At 54.4% G+C, this 17,823-nt stretch overlaps 6 protein-coding genes across 6 annotated transcripts; 2 read left to right on the top strand and 4 right to left on the bottom strand.

The window, feature by feature from the left end:
* Positions 1 to 2,978: 2,978 nt before the first annotated feature.
* On the bottom strand, positions 2,979 to 3,306 carry ACRALDRAFT_1062682 (uncharacterized protein). Its single transcript, XM_071016648.1, has one exon. It carries the CDS (start codon positions 3,298 to 3,300, stop codon positions 2,986 to 2,988), a length of 315 nt encoding a protein of 104 aa, XP_070876075.1. The 5' UTR covers positions 3,301 to 3,306; the 3' UTR covers positions 2,979 to 2,985.
* A 674-nt stretch (positions 3,307 to 3,980) lies between these two features.
* ACRALDRAFT_1062683 (uncharacterized protein) lies at positions 3,981 to 5,213 on the bottom strand. Its single transcript, XM_071016649.1, has one exon. The coding sequence runs from the start codon at positions 4,616 to 4,618 to the stop codon at positions 4,409 to 4,411; it is 210 nt and encodes a 69-aa protein (XP_070876076.1). The 5' UTR covers positions 4,619 to 5,213; the 3' UTR covers positions 3,981 to 4,408.
* A 1,523-nt stretch (positions 5,214 to 6,736) lies between these two features.
* Positions 6,737 to 8,665, top strand: ACRALDRAFT_208945 (uncharacterized protein; the record flags this gene model as incomplete). The annotated part of the gene is made up of 16 exons (XM_071022541.1): positions 6,737 to 6,780; positions 6,819 to 6,869; positions 6,925 to 6,988; positions 7,035 to 7,241; positions 7,272 to 7,449; positions 7,498 to 7,524; positions 7,560 to 7,599; positions 7,685 to 7,707; positions 7,749 to 7,791; positions 7,843 to 7,878; positions 7,931 to 8,037; positions 8,073 to 8,101; positions 8,288 to 8,302; positions 8,375 to 8,564; positions 8,591 to 8,615; positions 8,650 to 8,665. 16 exons carry the CDS (start codon positions 6,737 to 6,739, stop codon positions 8,663 to 8,665), a joined length of 1,095 nt encoding a protein of 364 aa, XP_070876077.1.
* Positions 8,666 to 8,739: 74 nt separating this feature from the next.
* ACRALDRAFT_2018706 (uncharacterized protein) lies at positions 8,740 to 13,573 on the bottom strand (the record flags this gene model as incomplete). Its single annotated transcript, XM_071019944.1, has 32 exons — positions 8,740 to 9,000; positions 9,079 to 9,151; positions 9,226 to 9,323; positions 9,379 to 9,388; positions 9,424 to 9,500; positions 9,559 to 9,750; positions 9,782 to 9,867; positions 9,903 to 9,927; positions 9,953 to 10,121; positions 10,183 to 10,469; positions 10,504 to 10,577; positions 10,603 to 10,703; positions 10,742 to 10,824; positions 10,852 to 10,915; positions 10,969 to 11,058; positions 11,101 to 11,150; positions 11,205 to 11,274; positions 11,328 to 11,397; positions 11,438 to 11,544; positions 11,583 to 11,753; positions 11,785 to 11,817; positions 11,856 to 11,861; positions 11,891 to 11,940; positions 11,993 to 12,161; positions 12,196 to 12,295; positions 12,327 to 12,534; positions 12,589 to 12,642; positions 12,689 to 13,057; positions 13,092 to 13,248; positions 13,303 to 13,344; positions 13,466 to 13,526; positions 13,564 to 13,573. The coding sequence occupies 32 exons, from the start codon at positions 13,571 to 13,573 to the stop codon at positions 8,740 to 8,742; spliced, it is 3,417 nt and encodes a 1,138-aa protein (XP_070876078.1).
* Positions 13,574 to 13,974: 401 nt separating this feature from the next.
* Positions 13,975 to 14,226, top strand: ACRALDRAFT_2041580 (uncharacterized protein; the record flags this gene model as incomplete). The annotated part of the gene is made up of 1 exon (XM_071021162.1): positions 13,975 to 14,226. One exon carries the CDS (start codon positions 13,975 to 13,977, stop codon positions 14,224 to 14,226), a length of 252 nt encoding a protein of 83 aa, XP_070876079.1.
* A 1,468-nt stretch (positions 14,227 to 15,694) lies between these two features.
* Positions 15,695 to 17,358, bottom strand: ACRALDRAFT_2041581 (uncharacterized protein; the record flags this gene model as incomplete). Its single annotated transcript, XM_071021163.1, has 2 exons — positions 15,695 to 17,223; positions 17,307 to 17,358. 2 exons carry the CDS (start codon positions 17,356 to 17,358, stop codon positions 15,695 to 15,697), a joined length of 1,581 nt encoding a protein of 526 aa, XP_070876080.1.
* Between the last annotated feature and the right edge of the window lie 465 nt (positions 17,359 to 17,823).

The raw sequence follows: 17,823 nt of genomic DNA on the forward strand, positions 1-17,823 counted from the left end.
TCTCTTGGTTCTCTTGGGGGCCGTGTCCTTTGCCGTGACTGCTTATTCGTATTTCTCAGTCCGTTGAATTTGTTGGGGGTATCCTGGGGGTCTGGCTGCTGCAAGGTAAGCAGACACACAGTCGGCAGAAGGCTCATCGTAGATACATTCCGGCAAAGTCTCTGCCGATCTTCTGATCTACATCGAATCGGGCCGCGTGCAGGCGGGATGTGGTTCGGGAAACGGATGGCGGGAACGATCTACTCCACCAAAAGCTCGGGGTAGCTCAGGGAGCCATCAAGTATGTGAAGACGGAAGAAGTAGCGACAGAAGTAGAGACCCAAGTATGGACAACGGGTCTTGGTGTCTGACCCAAGGCATATTTTTGACGAAATGTTGGGGGCGGCCGAGCTCAAGGCCCGCATTAACCAGAGAGGAGCTGAAGTGGTCCAGGCGGGAACCAAAATGTCGGACCGAGGCTGTTTCTCCAGCAAGCGGGCATCTATCTTCGGAGTGTCTCTCCTCATACGACATGACGCGCGTTGACGTTGAAAGAAGAGAGAAAAGGTGCGCAAATGAGTGGGAGGCGATGGGTTGGGTCGCAGGAAAAAAGGGGGGAGGGGGGTAGGGTTGCAGTAGAAGCCGGGTGGGGACAGACGGACGGACGGGAACGCAACGGGAACGGGAACGGGAACGGGAACGGGAACGGGAACGACAGCGGCCGTCTCGCAGGCGTTGTGGTTGGCCGTTGTCGGGCACACGAACGAACAAGCGAACAAACCGGCCCCCAATGGTGATGGGACGCGCGCTAGCCCCCGCCAACGGGGCGTCAAACGTCTCCGTCTCACAGGAGTCGTCATGTACGTTGTAACGAGGAGAAAAGAACGGTTCACATCCGCCGCAGCCGACCATGATTGCCCTCCGGGGGATCCAAGTGTGGAGCGCTGCGCTGCAGTGACCTAATTGCGTGTGATGAACCTGACCTCGGCAGGATTTCCTTAAAGCCACAGCGGCGCTGCGCCCCTTCTGAATGGTCACGAGGCTTCCTTGAGCTAACCAAAATAAAAAAGAAAAAGAAAGGAAGAAAAGTGTGTCGCAAGTGTTGGCTATCGCGGCGTATACGAAGTACGTCGTAAGCGAGGGATGATGGCGTTGTCGCATCGCCATGGGCTTTCAACAGCGGTGAATTGTTAACAGCGGGGGGTTGGCGCGGCTTCGCGCATGCTGGTCCTGCAGGAGATGTCCCCTGTATGTCTGGATTCTGGACTCTCCATCAGCTCCGACCAGGGTTGTCGGTGTTGTTGTCATGAGGTGATTGGCGCGCTGGGTCCTGCTAGCCGCCGGGGGCGGGAAGAAGAAAAAATAACGAGTGGTGTGGGGGTAGAAGAGAGAGGAGAGAGAGAGAAAAGGGGGGTGAGGTGGCTATGTACGTCCTGCATGCATACTTAGGTTGTATGCAACAGTAGATCAGCCATATCAGGCACGGGACAAATGCGCGATGATGTGTCGCTTGAAGAGACGCTCTGCCAGGCGGAATGGCCCATGAGCCCCCGCCGCCCCTCGACATCCAAGTACCGATCGGAGCCAGCAAACCAAAGATAGTAAGTAAAGGTGGTAGTAGTAACTGTCCGGGCCATGTCCGGGCCATGTCCGGGCCATGCGTGATTGATGTCGGCGCTGCGTGGTCGTGGACGACGTCGAACCTGGTTCAGGGATTTGTCATGTTGCTCGCCTCCTGGCGATTTCAATGCACCCGAGGGAGAAAATGCCAAGAAGAGAAAACGACGCAAGGGATCGATCAGATATCACTTACAGCCATCAGCTGGCTTCTCATCCCAGCCAAGAGGGGGCGAGCAACATATGCCCCAGGGCAGTGCCAGTCTGCGCATCTGGGCTGCAAGGCGGGATGGATGACGACCACGAGCTCCTTTTCTCTGTTTCCTCCCTTTCATTCTCCTCTTATTCTCCAAGCATGCATGGTAGAGGCCTATCCCAGCTTGGTTTGGTCGAATATCCTCACTCGTCGAAGGATGCTGATCGCAAGGTCCTGTAGCCTCGGTTGTCGCGGTGCGTCTCCGTCTCTATACTCCTTCGATGTGAGAGTCGGACAAGACAGACGGAGGGTTCCAGATCATGGCGCTGTCCCTGGATGGCATGCAAGATGAGGCCAGAACTGCGCGGCACGGCGGACGCAGCTCGGCAGACACAAGAGGTTACATACTTGGCTGTATGTAGCACTTGTTCATGCCCTCTCCCGTCTGCATGGCTCCAGGACATGCTGATTCCGTGCCTTTGGGGGGATCGTGTCCGGGATGAGAGATGTCGTTGCTGCTCGCCAAATGCAATCAAGAGCCAGCGAACGGAATCGTGGCCGCTTCCACACATCGGCAATCGCATGGCTGTCGTCACAACCTCCCGTCTTTCTGCCGCCATCAGGTCACTCATCCTCCCGAACCGGCCCCCAACTTCGGATACACACACAAATACACACACACACACACACACACACACACACACACACACACAAACCCGCAAAAGCACGCGTGCCATGGACGTCTCCTAGCCGATGTGTCATTTCCTGGTGGAATCTGCGCAAATCCTGCAGAGAGTGGGCGGCTGCGACAGATCAGCGTTGCGCTTTGCGATCCTTCGCACCAGGCAGTCTCGTGCCGCGGCCTGTCAATGGACCTAGGCGGATAGGCAGCGCTGTACCACCGCGCGGAGGCTTCAGCTGATGTCTCATTTTGCCGGTGAGTGCTTGACTGCCTTTAATGTCGGTCTGCTTCGGCCATACGAGGCAAGGAGAAAGAAGAAAGGACCCGTATCCTGCTGCTGAACCACGTCTCATACTCTTGTCTGGACGTTGATTTTGGCTGTCTTTTTTACAACAGTGGGAGAAAGAAAAAAGAAAGAAGAGAAAAAAGAAAAGGGGGCCCCGGCCCAGGCCGCCACCTAGCTGGCCAGGCAGCCCAGGCTGCTGCAGAAAATCCTCGCCGCAACCTTCCATCACATGACGACGCTGCAATGCGAGTGAGGGATCCAGTATCCACCGGGGCCCGCCTCCAACGAGGTTTCTGTTCCCTTGTCAACAAAAATACTGTTTCCGTGGCGATGGCACAAACATCTGTTGTGAGGCCCTGGGGCCTTGCTTTGTGAAACAGGAAGCAACGTAAGAATAAAAGCAAAAACGAAAGCAAAAAAGGGAGACACACAAACCGAGAGGATACAGAAAGGGGAAACAAGTGGAAGAAAAGAAAACGGGCAAAAGGAGAGAGGAAAGAATGAAAGCAAAAAAGAGAATACATACCACCGAAATGCCATCTGGCTATTCGTATCTTCCCCTTCCCCTTTCTTCCCGACCTATCAGGACAAGAAAGACATCGACATCCCTGTCCTCATGGGCATGTTGGAAGGCTGTTGGCCGTTGGCGTCTTCGGAAGACCACTGCACCGGCGGACCGTTCCCGTGTCTTCTTGTACAACGCAACCTATGCCGCGTTACCTCGATGGCACTCCCATGTCTTCCCGTCAGTGCCGATCCTACCGGACTGACAGCAGTGCAGTGTCTTGTTTGTCTACCCTACTGTACTGCCGGGGCCTAATGATTCCTTGGCACGTCAGCTCATCTCTCGAGGAAATTTGGCCGTCTCTCACCGTCTGTTCTGTTCCATATTCATTAGACTCAGGCTCCCGCCTGTCATGCACGTGCCTCTCGTTCCCGCCAAGCCCGAAATACTCCAAGGGAGTTTGGTCTCGGTGGTTCATCTCAGCTTGGACAAATCGGAGTGTTGCAATGTGAGAAAATAAAGTCTTTGATTCTTCCACCAGACCGCATGTCTTTTGAACTCATGCAACACCCAATTCAAAACAAAAGAATAAAAGGGAAAAGGGGGGAAAAAAGAGAAGAAAAAAAAAGGGGGGAGGGGGGAAAAATCAGACCCCCCTCCCCCAAATCATGGAGGAAAAAAAAAAAAAAAAAAAGAGAAAAAAAAAGAAAAAAAGAAAAAGAAAAAGGAAAAAAGAAAAAGCCCACTGCCTCGTAGCCTATTGGTGGCTCCAACGAACCCCCAAACGTGCTTCGTGCCGTCCAGCAAAGAAAAGAGATCCAAAAAAAAAAAAAACCCCCATCATCCTCAAATAGATCATAGCCCATTCCTTCCCACTTGCAGTGACCATGCCTCCCAACTAAGTGACCCATTAAACCGTCGCCCTGAGCCCTGTGGATGAACAACCCGCCTCGGGGATCCGTCCTCCGTCCATGGGCGTCGGCCCCGACCCGTGGACCCCCAAGCGTAGGATTGGCCCCCTACAGCTTCCGATACCGACGACTCGAGCCCGAGCAAGGGGGACCTGGCCTTGAAATGCCGGCAAGGTGGGTGAGTGAGCTTTAAAAATAGTGCATGCATAGGAGGCACCCGAAAGCAGCCAGCCTACGACCCACGGCCGGCCTGTTGGCACTCGGGACAGAAGCTGTCCCTCTGCTCCACGCTCTCGTTGTAGTATGGGCATGCCTGCACCGCCTCGTTTGATTGCTTCGCCCTTGCGCTTGCGCTCCTAAAGTATGCGCAGGGGATTTCATAGGGAGGATAGGCGCTGGACTGGTGCGAGCACTTGAACTTGGGGATGATCTTGGAGCACATGTTGGCGGTGGTGGGCGCGCGGGATAGTGGACGTCGACTTGAGGGTTTCCACTCGGCTTTGGCGAGAGGAGTTGCAGGTGAGAGAAAGAGAGAGTATGTAGGAGAGTGAGAGAGAGATGAGGAGGAAACGGGGAGGTTGTGTTCTGTAGTTGCTGGAGTGTTGCTAGAACTGTTCGGACGGATGATGCCGTGAGAAAACAAAAGTACTTGACCTCTCACAGGATATCGGAGGCTCGGTCGAAGTCGTATAGTGCGTGATCAGTGAGTGTCGTTGGGCAGAGACGGTAGGTGTTTCCAAAAGCCAAGACGAAAAGATGATGTGTATGTTCCAAGTGAGAACAGTCTTGAGCTGGTAGTTGAGGAGACAAGGAGACCTTGAGACCTTGGCTTCTTGAGTGAAAAGCCGGGCTTGTTGGACGAGATGAGAGACCAGTAGTAGTGGTGTCTTGTTGAACTCTGCCGGGATAAGGGGGGGAAGTCTCGTCGGTCTTATATATCTCTGTGTCACCAGCTCGATGCCTTTTCTCCAGCTATTGGATTGCAAGTAAGTGTCCAGTAAGGTGGGTTGGATTGTTTGCCATCGTCATCTTTCTTCGACCCCCAACAACGAAAGAGCGGAACGACGAAAAGCAGACGGGAAAATAAAAATAACAATGGAAAATGGAAAATCAAAAACGGAAAATAAAAAATGGAAAATGGAAACCCGATTCCACCGACGGGGCCGACTGTTGGTTGTTTGCCTTCCCGTCCTGGTGATGTTAGAAATTCTTGGTGGGATGTTGGTTCTTCGAGGATCCAGTATCACAGCCGCAGGGAGATAGGGTGGTTTGTGAGCCGGTGGAGAGATATATCGAAAAGTAGGTAGACCAACTTGTACCCCTTGAACTCGAGGTACATGCAGAGATGATTGATGGGGGTTGCAGAAACAGACGCAGCAAGATGGATGGACTTATCCGCTCCTGTGCGGGATGTGCCTCGTGGTGGGGAACACGCAGCGCCGCAGCGCCGAGCGGCCGTGGAGAACCTGGTCAGTCGTTGGTCCTAACCTTACCCTACCCGTTCGTCTACTTTTGTACACCACCTGCGGATTGCGAATTGTCGATAATTAATCCTCGGCCGCGTCTGCCATCCTCCCCTCAGGAAGACTGGCTGAACTAGTGCCAGATGAGCCCGCACGCCAAAGTTGGATCCCGAGATGGCAGACGCAGGTGACCAGAGTGACAAGACCAGGGGCAGAGAGGAGGGACTTTTTTTTTTTTTTTTTTTTTCTTCTTTCTTTTTTGTCCCTCTTTTTTCCCCCCCTCTCCTCCACAGAAAGGTCTTGTCAGGTAACTCGACTTGACGCGAGACTTGAACCCGTCTGGCGCCGATTCGCATCTCATTTCCAACCCTACACCACGCTCGATGCAACTGGTGCAGGGAACCAACCTGCGCTTGAGAGACCCGCGAGTGCAACGATGGGCCCCCAAGAGCCTCCCATAATGTACAACGTAAATAAACTGCGCATATTTACGTCGTACATGATGGCTTGTGGAGCGAGCAAGCGGGCTGGGCTGGATGCCTCATCGTAAACGCAGGAGCCGGAACAAGAATCGGCAACTCTTACTAAAAAAACCTATGCGACGTGGTAATGGTGTAATTGCCCCGTTCAGAGCCAATGTGGTGTGGTGGTGTCCCAATCGAGGATCCTGGAAAGGGAGTGAGGGCGGGAGGAGCATCTGTGGGCAACATCGCCGAGCTCAACATCGCCCGTCGACGCCGCCGCCGCCGACGCCGCTGCCCCCGGGGTTGGTCTAGGATGAGAATGGCAAGTGGGGCCCAGCTAGATGCGAAGGCCGGCTTCCGATTTGTGGTGACCAGCCATGTCAACTGCAAGGCGGAAGAAAGACCCTGTCCTGCGAGAGGCCTAGCTTGGTCCAAGTCCTGCCTCTCTCCAGGGATAGGATGGCTTTCCATTGCGTATGAAGTGCATGAAGTGCGGAGCACGAGAATACATACTTTTCTCAAACCTCGCGGGTAATATAAGTCATCACTTTTGTGTCTCAAACGGGGGTCGCCGGAAAAAAAAAAAAAAAGCATGGCGGAAACCGAAGAATAGTGCGCAAAAGAACTGTCGTGATGAGCTGGGCTAGCCTCTTCGGGCAGGGATGGACTCGCCAAAGGTAGGTAGTTAATGCATGGACGGCTTTGTTCATCTGAGGACTCGTCGTCAAGGACCAACTGATCTGGACAAAGCGGTCGGCAGCAAACTGTCACCGCCCTTGGGCCGCCTAACGCGCGTCTCTTCGACTCAACTCGGTTGACAGTTGGCATGGCGGTTTGCTGTCTCCCGCGGCTTGCTCGAAATCGAAACCCTTGCGAGCGATCAAGGTAAAGGAACGCGAACGACCTTATTTCCCCGAAGCACAGACAAAAGTATGAACCGGCCCCCTGTCGGGAATCGGGTCAGAGAGTCAATACAACGAAAGTGTCATCAGCCCGGTGCCAGGGTACCCCTACCCCAGTCGTGGTTCGCCTGATGAAGTTCGGGGGAACGTGCGCTGTGCGTATCTACCTTAGCCAGCTATCTAGCCAGCGCTCCATCTCATGTTCTTGTGCGTGGGGTGAAGAGCATGAGAATTGGGTGGTGAACCATGCCCCATAAACCGAACAGCTCCTGGGGAAACGTGGATGGATGGTCGCAACGCCATCATTGCTTTGTGACACGCGAAGCGAGGAGACAGAGATCATTCACGTCACCTTGTCCTCAACGGCACCCAACGGCCAACTCCACCGTATACAACGTACAGCGTGCTGGATGAATGTATGTACTTCCCTCCTGGCCATTGCCGGTTGATCTACTTCGTAGGTGAAGGCGGCATGGTTATCGGAGTTGTAAGCTTCGATCCTCCTCGTGGCACGGCGATGTGTTACTTGGCGGTCCTTTGTTGTCTCTCTCCAGTCATGACGCAGGCCGTTCAACTTTGGGGACGAGAGCCAGGGTTTTGGCGAGGATGCCTATTCTGGATAGCGGTCAGATCATACTAATTGTACAGACCGATATGATGTGATGCGCTGTGCCTGAAGCCAGGGAGGAGAGGGAACAAAGAGTAAAAAGAGGTAATTACCTACCTAGGTACATACAACGTAGGTACGCTGAACGAAGCACGATGGGAAATTGACACTTTTGCGCCGTGTGCGGGTCCTAAGTGGGTCGGTCGAACATGCAGATGAGGGCAATGTAGATCCGCGCAGTGCGGCAAGAGCATAGGAGAAACACAGTGTCATATGGGAGACTTTTATTTACCTTGTACTGTGCCACAAAAAATAGAGTCACTTTACCACTGTACCTACCTTACCCAAGGTGGCTAGTGGATGGATGCGCACTGTCGAGTGGGGAAGGAAGATTCTACGGAGCTTCCGTTTGGCCAACCCAACATGTAAAGCTCTTCTCACGGGAAGGTCCACCCCTGAGATCTGACGGAATCTGACCGCGATGCCTCTGTACGTTGTATGTACATGCCCTGCCAGTAATCATTACCTTTTCGCTGCCAGGGCGGGGGTTACTCAGTACCTATACGCTTACAGTACGTTGTAGGCACGTATAGTCTTACAACGTATATCACTCATTTCTGTTGCATCTGCTGTACGGATAGGAGTATTGGGCATAGCAGTGTGTTGATCACCAAGCCAGATTCGTCTTATGTCACAGTCCCGCAGTCTTATTCGTAACTTCCATCGCTCTTAGACAGCAAGGTATCGTGCCTGCCTTCCTAGGTATGCTGCCATCCACTCCTCCTCCCCTTTCCATCGAGCTTTCCTCCATTTGGTACCTTGGCGATCCGAAAGCAGAAGTACTTTGGAAGTCAGACAGGCGTACAGGCAAGTACATACCTACCTAGTCAAGCCGAGGACGATGAAATTGCCAAATGGGGCAGCACCTACCTACCTACCTATGCGGGAGGGGGTGGTTATAGGTCAGAGCTTGAACAGAGGATTTTGCTCTGACCAGAGCCAGGTCAGAGGTACAACTGTCAACATGAAATTCTAAGACTGTCGACAGTCTGACCAGTCATCGGGTTCTGACCTATAAACGCCCCCTCCCGCGTAGGTAGGTAAGTTCAGCAAAAGGAAAAGGCAAGTCACCCCAGGCTCTGATGGTCGAGGTGTCGCAGGTGGTAGACTGACAAGATTACGCGTTTCCTACAATGCCTCAGCTGTTGACAATACTTCCAAGACACTTGGGGAATGCCAGATCGGACAACTCCTCGAAGGGCGATACAAAATCCATGCAGTGAGGAACGATACATGTACAGCTCCTGAATTACTCCCCACGGTACTGCACCCTGTGTACCTGTCTTCTGGTACCGAGATGGATGGGCAGGCACGCCGTTAGTACCTGCCTACCTATGGAAGCAAGAATTTTAAAGGTACCTTATGGTAGGTTTCAAGGGATAAGGGATGAACAGAGCCCTATGTACCAGTGGGAAGGCGTAGGTCCCGCCGAAGACAGGAATGAAAATCAATTCCTTCCTGTCCTTGCCGGCCGATGCTCTTTACCTCTCGTATGGCATAAGACGAGAGGAAGGTCCCACCAGGCACTTCGTTCTACTTCTTCCACTACCTACATACCTGGGTAATTAATCATTAACGTGATCATAATGAGAAGCCAGAACAAGACTTCCATTTCACGCGTCGTCATCCAGACTTGAGACTCGCACCTCGCCTGTCACCCACATATCGGCTACGGGCTATTCGCCGACCGTTCCTACCTACCTAACTTTGCAGTCACTCGGGTGTGCGCTTATTGCCTTTGCGCTACCTACCTTGTCTTGGCTGGGTGGGCTAGGTTCAAGTTGCAGGCCAAGAGGGGGTATTCCTTCGTCTGCAGCTTTGCGTGCTCCTGAGATCCCTGATGTCTGGGAGAATTCTCCCGCGAGAAGGTTTTCCTGAAATCCCACCCATGGGGAGGGAGTCCCAAGAGCGTCGAAGGGGTCTCGGGGAAAGGCCGAGGAATATACCCAACCGCCACAGTTACCGACGTCTGGAATCACTTCATGCGGCCGACATGCGGCCGACATGCGCCGCCTTGATCCTTGGGGGGGTAGCAGCCGAGCCTCAAGGCAGACCTGCCTTGCGCATTCCCGCACCCTCTAAACGGTCAACGCCTCACTAAGCCCCGACTCCGCCGGCTTCGTCGTACGATATCATGCTGAGGTATCGTCGTTCTCCCTTCAGGGAGTGAAACTCGTTGTTGGTAGACGCGCGGACTTGAACAACACGCAAGTCACATGCTCCTCCCCACGATCAATTCTCGAGGTGTAGGTATGCTATTGGTCTCTCTCCAGCTAGGACCTCGTCATGTGCCTCGCTGATCAGAATCACTGCCCAGTGCCTCGTCTTCCGATCGTTGCCGACCCAGATTCCACACCTGCCTGCTCCAGCCTCCAACCATGCGAAGCGGGCCTTCCGCGAGGACCAAATAGCGATAGGGATGATCCTATGCAGCCAAACCTTCCTGGCCCTGGAAGTTAATCAACGCCTCTCTCTCGTGCCGTCGAATCTTGCCTCATTCGGCCGTGCACCAACAGGCCTGCTGCAGGCCGTTGGGACTTACCCCTGCCTGGAGGGGAATCGAAGATGATAATTGCGAGATGGCACGAAGCCGAAAAAGAGGGGTCTCGGTGCGGATGACACGGCTGAATCGATCACGTTTGGGACAGTCCCGGCGAGATTGGTTCCAGTCGCAGCTGAGCAGGGTTCCTTTGCAGCCATCCATCTCGTGCTGGTCGCGGACCGCCATCACCGCCCATGCCGCGTTAATGGCGGGAATGATATCCCCCTTCTCGGCCAACCCTCCAACAACTTTCCCCTCGTGCGGCATGGCATGGATGGAGCCATGTCACATTGCTTCTCTTAGCATCCGCGCTACAACTGCTCGCAACCAACATGCTGCTAGGACGCCCAACGGTGCAAGAAACTATCCGCATGTCGCAGCGGCATACAGCCGCTTTTGGCGCCGGAAAGGGAGAGGAGTGACGATAGGGGCGGCTTGGGCGTTGGTTTGCCCGAGCGGACAGGGGCGTGCGTCGTGCGATGCCTGAATCTCAGCGTCAATGTGGTTCGGCTACTGGCTGCAGATACAGATACAGTTTCTTGAGGGAAAGGGCGGGCCCCGCTGCACTGACGAGAGACTGCTGGGCGGACAACGTTGACTCCTTGTTGGCCTTTGTCCTTGAAGGGGGTTAGAACACCGCTGGCGCCTTCTCAATGCTGGAGATGCGATAAGCGTGTGACCAAGGTGGACATGCGCGGTGGCTCCAACCAATCAGAATCACCGCCCGGACCTAAGCGCCGAGCAGTAGCCGCACATCTGTTGGTCAACCATTCGCTTGGTACGGTACCAGACGACACCGGTGCACCACCACGATATAGGGGGGGGAAAAAAGGCGTATCCTCCCCTCAACAGCAAAAAAGAGGATCAGAAAGAGAAAGAAAGAGACATTTGCAGCAAGGGCCTTCTCATTTGCCGATGCAACCGCGGATAGTCGAGCTGTTTCTCCTCACACAATGCTCGGCTAAACGTTCCCCCTTTTCTTCAACCCACCTCCTTTGTTTTATTCGCTCGTTTCATTACCCAAGGAAGCGATTGGGCCGACCGGTTGAATTGATGGCGACTGGTGGAGGTGGATGTCAGGGGTGGTGGACTTACGCGAAGAAGCTGTCTTACAGTGCGGTGAGGCAGAGGTGCCGGCGGAGACGAGCGTATGAATGCTCTAGGTTGAGATATGCAGCGTCTCCTTCCTTGTCACCAACACGGTTACAGCATATGGGCAACACGAAGTGGGAGGAGTCTCTCGGCGGACCGATGGTCCCGCGAAAGAAGCAGCCGACGGGCAGGGTGAGGGGTGCCCTCGACGACTACCGCATAGCCGAGATGATGTCTCCTTGGTTTGTCTGATGGTCCACCGTCCATCCGTCACACCAACCTCTAGCGATGCGGCAACGAGGGCGCGCGGCACCAACGATGGTTTGGCTATTCTTTCCCAAGCGGGAGGTGTCTATCTCGCTTCCGCATGACGTCGCCGGACGGCCCTGTGGTAGTAACGGCTCGGTCCAGAATGTCCCAGGATGCCAGGATGTCCAACATGTCGTCCTGATGTACCCTTTGTTGTGAAGATACTTACGGCAAGACGAGGAGTACAAAATCATGCCCGCTACTGCAGGGCAGAGTCACCGTTGCTGCGTGCTTGTTCACGTTTGCCTTGAATGTTGGATGCAACTCCTGATCACCTGTATGGGCCCAAGCCATGCCCAAACCTGTTTATCATGGCACAGCATCCCTAGGATGACGCATGGTGTTGGTCATTTAGGAAACTGCTCATCTAGGCCAACTGGGAATGTCTGTCTGCTTTCTGGGTTGGCCGAGTTGGTTGCCCTCCCACATGAGATGTATGCCGTGACCGCGGCCCGCTCGGTCGCAGGAAGTGCGGCCAGGTGATCAAAGGGGCTCGTTACTATCGTTAGGCGTTCTGTTGGTGGCTTTGCCTTTTCGCCGTGAGGACTACCACAGAGTGCAGATCAGAAGTCCGCCTCACAAACGCCCAGACGGGATGACTCGAAGATAAGTATGAGGGGGTAATCGGGGGGTCCTCTCCCGAAACCACTCGGTAGCTTCGCCTACATCCTGGGGCTGGGCTTAGGCAAACTTATGTTGCCGATGGACGACAAGTCGAGATGGGTTCGACCGTTCGGGGGCCGGCCTGAGAAGTCGCTGGCCGCTGCTGGGCTTGTATGTCTTGTCCTCGTCTAACGGCGATCAAACGTGCAGAGAATGAGACAGAGAGGGATATGTGCGGGAAAATAGGTAGAAAAACAAGTTTGTAAGTACTGCTAAGGTTGACCATTTGGTGTTCAAGCGGACACCACCAAATCAGCTGACTTGAGCAGGGAAATCCGCGGCCCAAGGGAATTGGCCGGTTCATTCAGACGTACACCGAGCGACAGTCAGATGATTTGACCAAGCTGCATGACGTGACGGCATTCTGCCTGGGTGATTCTCTGCCTGGGATTCTCCTCTCTATGTGTCACTGTATGCGTCTTGGTTGGCGGGTTTATGGCCGAGGCCGACGCCCGCGAGCCACAGGTCTGGGAAAGGAGGAATGCAGGGCGATGGGATAGGTGACAGCACGAGCCAACCGGCAAGCAACAGTCCCAGGTACCAACCATGATATATTGCACGGTTTTTGGTGCCGATTGAGGCGAGCAAGAGAAAGCGAACGATGTACGATTTGAGATGATCATCGGGAGCGTGGTCGGGAGACTTCGGGTATCACCTACGCAGCGAGCGATTTTCGTTCCGGGAAATTCCCTTGCTGCCCAATGGGACGAGCGACGGGCACCGAAACCCGGGATGCTTAGGCCGGGATTGACCGTCGTTAGATGACGGTCCGTCGCGGGCTTTAAGGATCCGTGGAAGCTGCCCGGTCTCCACCTCGGACGTCGATTGATCACGGCCGGTTCTCCGTCGCCGAGAGACGACGGTCCGGGGTTGTGACGATGTTTGGCGTTGTGTTTTGGTGTTTGTTTTCTCGCCTGCCGGGCCCCCCGGCTCTCGACTCATTCGCACTGTATTGCCCCATCGCCTCGCCCTGCACGTGCGGGAGTTCCACAGGGCAAATTCTGTTACCTACGAATATCTCTACATCTCCAACGCCTTGCCTGTTTCGGCCCTGCACGTGAGAGTTCTCCCACATGTCCCGTCGCCACGCCACGAAAGCGAAACGCGGGAAAAGAGAGGAGAAAATAAGAAAAAGAAAAAGGAAAAAAAAAAAAAAAGAGAGCGGGATTTAAAAAACCGTGGCTGACCGCCTAGACACTTTGTCCTTTCCAGCACCTTTTACGGATAGCTCGAGACGTGCCGCGTGGGCTCAGTCTCGTTTGTCAGTGGGGGAATCCGGGCTTACGGAGAGCCATTGGCCAGCCATGGACATCCCACGGCTTTCGAGCTCAATACCTAGGTATTATTACCTAGCGAAAAGGCTTAACGCCGCGGAAATGATCGTGGGGTGGGAAAAAAAAGGGGGGTATGGTGTTCTGGTGTCTGGAATATTTAAAGCGGCCAGCTCGTCAGTCAGTCTTTCGTTTCCCCTTTTTCCTTCTTCTTTCTCTCCATCGTCACCTCTCCCAGCCTTTTTATCCCTTGCTCCGTCACGGCGTGCTTGCTTGCTTCCTTGTGCTCATTTCTTTCCTACGAACTTTCCCCCTTCTTTCTTGAGCGCATTTCTCTTTTTCTTCTTCCATATCGTACCGGAAGACAAACCTACCTCCACAAACCACCTCTCCAAACAAACAAACAAACACATCCAAGAAAAACCATGTCCTCCCCTATCCGCGAGCAGCGTGTGGCCAGCTCCTTCGCTGTGCCCAACCCGCCTTGCTTCTTCCTGTCGCTGGCGCCCACCACGTCGGCCACCTACCCGCAGGCTTCCGACTTTGTCGGCCGCGGCTCCCGCAGCTCCAGCATCAGCAGCACCACCAGCACCTCCAGCACCGACTCCAAGACGGGGTTCCAGTTCCTGAAGCTGGGGCCATGCCACTACGGCATGGACCTTGACGACAAGGAGTGAATTTGAGTGACGCGAAAAGCGAAAGCAAAAAAGCGCCACTTGAACCAAAGTTCTATGACACTCGACCAAAAGCCAAAAAAAGGAAAAAAGGAAAAAGAAAACCATAAAACATCAAACGACACATGAGGAACCTGAGCCTAAATCGTCCAACAATGAGTACGCCGCCGCCACCGGGCAGGACGACGAGAAACGGCATCAGGCCATTTTTTTCATTCCTTTTTTTGCCCCCCTTCTTCCCTCGCGTCACACAGAAACCGGCATGTTATGAAGGTCATGAGGTACTACAGGGTGAAACACAGGTTTTACGCGTCGTTCATTGTACGAGGGAAGAAGGGGGAAACTACCAGGCTGGTACACCTACATAACTACCATGGTTAATAATGCCCCTGGAGAAAGGGGAAAGGGAAAGGGAAAGGGGAAAGGGGAGAACCCCGTGCCAAGGGAATCGAGCATAGCCGCAAAGCTGAGCTAGGGAGGGAGGGGAGAGGACGAGCATAATACAACGTACTCGGTTGAACCAGCATGGCTGTTTTTTTTTTTTTTTTGGACGAATCGAGTAATCTGGTCAAAACAAGGCGAAACTTGACGTGTTTGATTTGGCCGGCTGCCGAATCCCCGCGTAGTACTTGATGTACAGCCGCTGTACTTCGTATGGGCATTTATTTGATTGTGCTAATGATCGCTGCTGGACAGGTATCATGACAAAGTACATATGTACTACACTACCTGGCCACTTCGCACACAATATCAAAGCCAGGGTGTTTACAACGTACGTTGTATATCAAGTGGCACAGGAAAATGCGGGATGCCTTTATGTCAAGCGAGCGTGGGGGTTGTGGGGGAACGGGGGAGGGGCAGGAAGCGAGGGCCCAGCCTCGTGGAATTGGAGGGGATTAATATCTGGTGATTGTCGAATACGATGAAAATATATGGGTAAAGCGGGATAAGGGTGTGATCCATGACAGCATCTTATGCGCGGTACATACGAAGTACGTACCGGTACTCCGTGCAAGTATACGTTGTACTTTACCATGGAACTCATTACCATGCTGTATCTATTGCTAGGTACCTGGAAGCTAAAGTCGTCATGTGATTTTGTACTTTATGCCCATGTGTACCTGAGGGAGACCGCGACAGACTCGCGACGATATTGTTACAGTTGTGTCTAGCCACTGTACACATGTTACAGTTGTACGTTTATTATTCATTACCTATGAACCCTTCCCGGAGCTATCTCGGCAAGTCTCGTAACCTCATTCGCTCGCAAAGATAGCAATGCATCAAAACAGAGACAACTACAATCGCTGGGGTGTCAAGTCGGTCGACCACCCATGCATGTCGTTCTGTAACCGTTGCCTCTGACCATAATCGAAACAAGAACTCAACCGCAGAGCTCCTCCAACACCATGGAATTACCCAAACGCCAAAAAAAAAAAAGAAAAAAAAAAAGAACCAAAGACCACGCCCCCTAATACACCGTAACAGTATTCACATACCCATTCTTCAGCACCTCAAACACCAAACCCGGAAACCCATACAACGTCGTAGTCATTTCGTCCGTTCCATCCGGCCTCTGCGCACCGCCACCCCCCGCAGCCCGCCCGACGCTGTCCTCCCAGCCGCCCAGAAACTCGACGCTGCTGCCGGGACTGTCGCCCCAGCCCCGGTTGAGCACCATGCCCCTCTGGCGCTGGCCTGCTGCCGCCGCCCCGGACAAGACGCCCTTCCACCTGTCGTTGAGCCGGTCCTCGATATCCGCAAACTTGGTCTCCGAGTCGACCGCCGCCTCGCCCGCGTCCAGGTAGCTAATCTCCCACCGGCAGCGGCGGTGGCGGTTGAACTCGTACGATCCCGGCACGTTGCCGTGGAGGATGACCTTGGTCGCCACCAGACTGTCCGCCGATGTGGACTTGATGCCGTTGGACGTCGTCTCGGTCGGCTTGGTGGTGGAGGTGACGGGGGGTGGCGGCTGCGACGGGGTCGTAGGCGTGGACACCAGGACGTCGAAGCCGTGGTAAAAGTAGTTGTAGAAACATTCATCCGAGACCCTGCTCCCAGCATCGTCTTCGACGGCCTCCTCGTTGGAATCGTCCGACGTTGTATGGGCCGACGATTGGTCGGTATCCGTCAGGTCCTGGGGCCGTGGCGCGTCACTGCCGTTGGTCCGCGTCCGACTGTGACTTGCGGTACGCAGTTTGTGGATCGTCATGCGCTGGTCGTTTTTCCTGTAGATAGCGTTGGGGGGCCCGAGATGGGCCACGAGCTCCTGCGGCGTCGTCTCCCCGAGCATAATCCAGGTGGACGCACTGGTCCACTTGCGGAACAGCTGGAGCCTGCCGCCGCCGTGAATCTTGACCAGAGAGACCTCGTCGGGGACAACATCCTTGCCGCGCGGCACGACCGAGACTGTTTTGACGCTCGGGAGAATTTCGGTCCACAGGGTCTCACGAGCCTGGGCCCACGAGTCGCCGTTGAAGATGGCCATGGACGTGGCGACCTGGGCTGCCGAAGACGACGACAGAAGAGATACGACGTCCTTGTCGGGCGAGTAGGCCGACTGCGCCATGGCGAAGGTGAAAGCGACGCCCGGATACGACAGCACGTAGTTCCCGACATCTCCCGGCGCTCCCGATGCTGGTGGCGCTATGTATTCCCCCCCATAAGTCGGACCTAGCAGCCGGTGATAGATTTGGCGAAACGTCGGTCCCGCGTTGGATTCGCCGGGCATCGGAGGAGACGGCGGCACTTGGGTGCTGGGAGGCTTCACGAGGTCGCGGTCTTTGAACGTGATGTGGTTCTTGGTGAAGTCGATGACCTCAATAAGGCGCAGACGCTGTTCTGGGCCGTCGAAGCGAAGCCGGATGCCGTTGGCGGGGAGCGTGACGGTTATGGGTGCTTTGACCGGACTCGGGCGGGAGAAGGCCAGTTGAATCTTGGGGAAGTGTTGGGGCTCGGCCTTTACGCGCGTAAGGATGTCGTGGAGATCAGCTCCGAGGGCTGCGTGGAACGAGAGAAAGATGCAAGTCAATACGATGAGCTCCATGGTGAGAAATGGGATGGGATAGGAGGGGAAAACGCACTGAAGAAACCCAGGGCTCGGCCCGGGTGAAGCTGGGCTGTGAAGAGTGTCATGGTCGAGAGCTGCGACGGGGTGAACTGTGACGGGGTGAACTGTGACACGGGGCCAGGCTAGATCTCCGGCACCCTTTCCGTGGGGTCCGAATCGCGACAGCCGAGACGTGAGACCGTCAAAGTGAAGGCGTGCGGGAGCCGGTCGAACGCAGCAAAGCGGGATCCGGGACCGGTCCGGACTCCGGAGATACGGTGGCAGATCGAAGAGATAGCTCCCTACATAGGCGGGGGCTGTGCGATCCGAGTTGAGACTTGATAGTGGGTGAAGAGTGAAATGAGAGGATGGAGGAAATGACGGAGAAGAAGGAGAGGAAGAGAGAAAGAGAAAGACAGATAGGTAGGAATTCGGAGGCAGCTGGCGAGTCACAAGGTGTTCCAAAGTATCATCTCAGTACGTACTCAGTACTGTACGAGGAGGACCATGTGATCTCGAGGTATCGGTACTGTATTTACACTGTATATCCT

This window comes from Sodiomyces alcalophilus, assembly GCF_042370955.1.
Source record: "Sodiomyces alcalophilus JCM 7366 unplaced genomic scaffold ACRALscaffold_3, whole genome shotgun sequence".
In the NCBI taxonomy this organism is placed as follows: domain Eukaryota; kingdom Fungi; phylum Ascomycota; class Sordariomycetes; order Glomerellales; family Plectosphaerellaceae; genus Sodiomyces; species Sodiomyces alcalophilus.